This window comes from Ambystoma mexicanum, chromosome 2q (genome assembly GCF_040938575.1).
Source record: "Ambystoma mexicanum isolate Mex_15411 chromosome 2q, UKY_AmexF1_1, whole genome shotgun sequence".
In the NCBI taxonomy this organism is placed as follows: domain Eukaryota; kingdom Metazoa; phylum Chordata; class Amphibia; order Caudata; family Ambystomatidae; genus Ambystoma; species Ambystoma mexicanum.
This window is the reverse complement of record NC_090924.1, coordinates 360,990,708-360,996,236: the sequence shown is the minus strand read 5'-3', so window position 1 is coordinate 360,996,236 and position 5,529 is coordinate 360,990,708. Positions and strand designations below refer to the sequence as shown.

Genomic DNA, 5,529 nt, shown 5'->3' with positions numbered 1-5,529 from the left:
CGCATGCTCGTTACGACATGGCCCGTTTTCATTCATTTGTGTGGCGGAGAGGAAGGGCGACGCAACTTGCATTTCGGACGCCTCCCTTCCTCTCGGCGCCCTAGCATTTGCGTCTGCATATATGTTCATGCCGATGCAAATGCTGGCTGCCCCTCCGGAGTCTGCATGTTTATGCCGAATCTGAGCCAGTGGAGCCAAAGTGCTGAGGCTCATATATCCCGGCTTTTCTACCAAATGATGTTGTAATCCTGGACAGATTATTTTATCTCTGTAGTACTGTGCTGCCTTCAGTAAAAATGTGTTCCTTTTCACATTCTGGTGGCACCCTTTCGCACATTGCCTGCTCTTTCTTTTCTTGTAGGTTTTATTATTTTACTCAAACATTGTTTGACGTCCTTGCATAAATTTACGTTTTTTCCGCATCTTGATTAACAGGTCTGTGTCAAACAGTGACTGCAAGCAGGTGACATTATCGCTCCCTGTGAGACACACACACAGTTCATGCTGTTGAGTGTATGTAAATGTTTAAAATACAGTAGTACAACTTAGATGAGATTTGTTTGGATTCACATCAGTTAGGATTCTGGTAGACTGTGACATACTTGCAGACTTTCATATATGATGGGGAATATACAGGCTACAATCAGGCTCATTTTGCATAACTTATTTTTATAAGGATGCTTTTAAAATATTTTCTGTTTGGTTTATGGTTTGAGGCGTGTACTTTGCCAGTCAGGTCTAGAAAACAGGGTTTGCGTTTATTGAAAGTCACACATTCACGTATCAGTGGTCTATGATGTACAACAAAACTGGGATTGGAGACTGGGCTCAAATCCCAGCTTCACTACTTAACCACGGTGTGTGATATTGGGCAATTGTATCTTAAAGCGACTAACCTGACAAAACTGCGAGTCCCTTTAAGGGATTAAGCTCCCAGGATACACGCGACAAGAAAGGCACATTCATGATCTAACTGGCTATTGTTTTGTTTCATATGTAATAATAAACATATATACTGCACACCACAGAGAAATGTGTTTCTTGGCTCCCTCTTGGCAACACCGCTGGAATAAAGAAGTCCTCTTCTAATCTCAGCTGTTTCCACATGTGTGCCTTTCTTGTTACTTGCAATGGGTAACACCCATCCATGTTGTTAGGTTGAAAGATCTTTTCACTAAACACATCACCACTGTAGTGGTCTTAAGGCACTGGACCTTGTTCACGAGGAGGTGAATTGTCACCCCACCCCGGGTGCTCACCAGTCCCTGATCTGAGCTGAGGGAAGAGATCAACAGGACAAGTGTTTTCCGGTGGCTTCCTGGGCCCATGCTTGAGCACGTGTACATTCTGTGAGGCTGCTGGTGAGTTCTGCGTCTAAGCCGCGCTGCTGCGTGTATCTTTTTCATACGACTACTGCTCTATATCCCGCATCTACACTCCAGCCTGTCTCCCTTTCGTGTGTCTACTACTTCTACCTATGCTAGAACAGAAGTACCCTCCATATGGACTGCTAATACTGCCCTTGCAGTGCCACTTGTTTTGTATTCTGATTCCGGCATGTGTGGAGGGGGGCAGCAACCTGATCTCTGCCAAGGCAGCATTGCTAGCTACGAGTGGTGTCAGGGGCGAGGTGGGACGGGGAGTGCAGCGAGAGATTCTTCGATTCCTTCCTTTCTAGTACGAGGGAGGCTCTTTTCTGTCCAGGTATTGCGGTGAGTGTGGCGAGTACTGCTCTCACTGGGGAACTGTGTAGGAATAGAGTGTACAAGCGTACGCGTTTCTAATACCACTCTCCCCCGGAAACCCTGCTGGCATAATGTGCATACATACCCCCAGGTGTGCCCAATGCCTCTCCCCCTGGCTGCTATGCTGGAGTAATGGACCGATGCCCTAGTGTAGCCTATTTCTCTCTCCACGGCAACCATGCTGAATACAGGGAACACCACGAAATGTGGTTACTATTGCCCGGTCTGCGCTCGCATGGTGCAGTGCATGCCCTGGAATTGTGTGCTGGTGTTTTTCTCCACATCCTTGCAGCCACGGACCAGGGGCACAACTGGATCCCATGTGCGCGCTACCAAGAATGCCAGCTGAAGGGAACTTAGAACACAGAATGAAACACACACTTATGTCAACATTTCTTTATTTAAAACAAATGAATAATATGCAGCCGGCTGTACGTAAAAAAATAATAAGAAAAAAACAAGTATGGCACTACACAACTCCCCAGACAGATTTTAAGCCAAACCCCTACAGCGGTTTCCACCATTTGCATAGCGTTGCATAGCACGAGCAGGCAAACCTGTGGCTGTGGCAAGAGGCCCTGTCCAGCATGGCAACCCTTGGGCGTGTAGCGATCAACCCCGCGGAAGTAGACATACAATGCAGGGCGTGTAATGACATTACCCGGACTAGTCTTCGTGCCTTTGGTGTGCAGTAAATATTGCAAGCGCTGGGGGGCACCAACCAAGACACAGGTCTTGTGACGCAGAATACAACTGAGGTGCGCGGATGTAGTCAGCAGTGTGCACGAGTATGACAAGTTAGCTAACACAAGAACCGTGGGTTATCCACGTGTGATATAATGAGTGTGGTAACCGTGTGAATATTACAGGCAGTAACCTTTACAAGGACACGTGCACTAAAGAGGCTGTGCGTGAACCCGCACATACATTCTGCATTACCCCAAGCCCCTGTGGATTGAGTCCGTGCACAAAGCCCCTTCTAGTCCAGCACACATTATGGGCTTGGTGCGTTCTCTGTAGGACCTGTGCACCCATGTTGGAGCAGCTTGGGTATGCGACAAGAGCATGGCTTTACTGTTCTAGGGCTGTCACGCACTTCAAGTGTCTGGCTGTATATATACCTGGCCCGCCAGCCAGTCCGCTCATTGTCCACCCACCCTTGCAGCCACTTCACTGGACACTGCAGCTGGGCCTCTTGCCCCCTAGCCGGCCCTGCGGCCCCACGCGTGCCTGCCCGTCGGTCCACCGCCTCCTGCGCAGGGCCGGGCTCGGGCAGCTGCACCCGCAGCAGCAGGTCCTGGAAGAGGCGCTGCACGTTGTAGTCCTGCTTGGCCGAAGTCTCTAGGTAGGTGCAGCCCCACTCCAGCTCCGCGGTGGCGGCCAGGTGCTCGGCCAGCGGGGGGCGGCAGAGCAGGCCCCCCGGGAAGAGGTCCGCCTGGTTGCCCACCACCATGACGGGCAGCGGCGGGTCCTCGTCCGCCCGCAGCTCGGCCACCTCCTCCCGCAGCCTCTGCACCTCCTCGAAAGAGCCGGGCTCGGCCAGGGAGAAGACCAGCGCCACGGCCTGGGCCCGCCGGATGCTCAGCTTGCGCATGGCGGGGAAGGCGTAGCTTCCGCTCGTGTCCAGCACCTCCAGGCTCACCCTGCGCGGGCCCAGCTCGCAGTCCAGGCTGTGCAGCTCTTCCACGGTGCGCCGGTGGCGGCTCTCGAAGCGGCCCGTCAGGAAGCGCTGGATCAGGGCCGTCTTGCCCACGCCGGCCGCGCCCAGGAAGACCAGGCGCACTGTGGGGCCCGAGTCGGAGCAGGACTTCTGGGCCTGCGTCATAGCGGGCGACTGGGGGGGACCCGGGGGCTTTGCACACCCTGGGGGGTGCTGGTGCAGCTGCAAGGTTCTTCCGCAGACACTGCGTCCTTTGGGACCCGTGCACAGTCTCCAAGTAGTTCACTGCAACCTCTGTAAAGTCTCTGTCTTGTAGAGGTTAGACTTCTGGCTGCTACCACTGTTGCAAGGCTACCACTGCTGCAAGGCTACCACTGCTGCACGGATTCTGCGCCGACGGTGCACTATTTGCTCCGCTTCAAAGTCTCTGTACAGATGTGGAACTCTTTGCTACCACCGATTCGATGTCTCTGTGCAGGTGTGGGAGTATGCCGCCGCCGCTGCTGCAGCCCCGAACTTTTTCACGCCCGTAGGCGTCTCTCGAGAGGTGCTGCGTTAACCCCTGGTTTCCGTGCAGGTGTTGAACGCCTGCGGCCACTGTTGCTCTGTGCGTGGAGATGTGGCGCCCACTCTTTTGAGGTGCTTCGGTCCCTCAGTACAGCAACAGACGTTGCGTTGGCGGTCCCAGCACGAGTGATGGAACTTCTAGTTCAGGCGCTGTCGATGCTCAGCAGGTGTGGAACTCTCGGCTCTGCGTGGTCTATGTGCCACCCCAGGGTAGGGCGCTGTGGGATCTCTGTGCAGAGGGCGCACTCCCCCGGTAGGGTGCTGCAGGCTAGTCTCTGTGTGAAGCTACTGGTAGAGTTGATGCAGTTTTACTCGTGTTGGCCACTCTTCTGCACAGTTCGCCACGCCTGCTTTCGCGTATCTCCTCTCTGGGCTGCTGTGCAAACTCGCAGACCTCGCTAGTAAACACGCTTGCCCTGGTGCGCGATATCAATGCCAGCGCTGCTGCGGGAGCCTGCTTTGTACCTTCCGGGCTCCGAGCGGCAGCCAATCCGCTGCCAGGAGGCGGCTCCCTGCTGCCAATAGGCTGGCACAGAGAACGGAGGTGTGTCGGCTGCACCGCTTCTGGCTAACTCCCATCACCCCCAGCACCCCACCACACATTACTTAACCACACGCCCCAAGCGCTGCATGACCTGCTTCCCCAGCTGCCAAGAATTTGGCCCACATGCACTTTTCACTTCATTACCTCCCTCCCACCCAGCTTTCTCACTGCGATTCCCACCTCAACCCCTCTCTCTCCCTGGGTCTCAACTACTCACTGTGCTGTCAGATTTACCCCCCCCTCCACCCCCTCCTGTCACTCCCCTACTTTCCAAGCAACGTTCTTAGCTTTGATGGTGGCGCATGTGGACATAGACCCCTGCAGAGCCGTTAGTTCCACATCCGCGGACACACGTAGAATGCCTTATTTTCTACGCGCAATGACAGCGAGTCCGAAATAGAGACCCACAGATTTCTATTCTTTTTTATTTCTCCCCCATTCGATTCCGACAAACGAATTGGGTCAAGTATCGCAGCAGCCCACCCTTTTTGTGCTCTGTGCATCTTTCTACGAGGAAAGTAGTTATTTGCAAAGCAACGCACACACAACCCATATTGTTCAATGCTCTTTATTGCACGGGCCACGTGGAAGGGGGGCGTGGCAGGGGGGCGCCCTTACAGTGTGACAGGTGAGGTGCACTGCAGTCGTGAATTCATAGCTGCACTTCCCAGCTCAGCCTCGCACATGCAATTCGCTGTAATGGAGCGGGCGCCCGGGCATCTGGTGACAGGCAGTGATAATGGCGTGCGTACCTCAGCTTTTGATGGCAGCGATAGTGAATTAGAATAGCCATGCCTGCCACTGGATGCTGCGGGGGACGGCACCCCCTTATTGTATGAATGCAACACCTGCGCAGTGGCGAATACCTGGCAAAAACATGTGCGATTTCTTACGAAGACAAAACTGGTGTCTTTGTGGCTGCTTGTTTCAAATGTCAGAAACATAACACTGCATGTCTGCCTGTTCTGCAAATTGCATTTACTTCATGCCAAAGGGGCAACGCGCTAGAATTG

At 53.5% G+C, this 5,529-nt stretch overlaps 1 protein-coding gene across 1 annotated transcript; it reads right to left on the bottom strand.

Annotated features, from left to right (window-relative positions):
- Window positions 1–2,126: 2,126 nt before the first annotated feature.
- LOC138569422 (ras-related protein Rap-2c-like) lies at window positions 2,127–4,400 on the bottom strand. The gene has a single exon (XM_069647389.1). The coding sequence runs from the start codon at window positions 3,568–3,570 to the stop codon at window positions 2,740–2,742; it is 831 nt and encodes a 276-aa protein (XP_069503490.1). The 5' UTR covers window positions 3,571–4,400; the 3' UTR covers window positions 2,127–2,739.
- Between the last annotated feature and the right edge of the window lie 1,129 nt (window positions 4,401–5,529).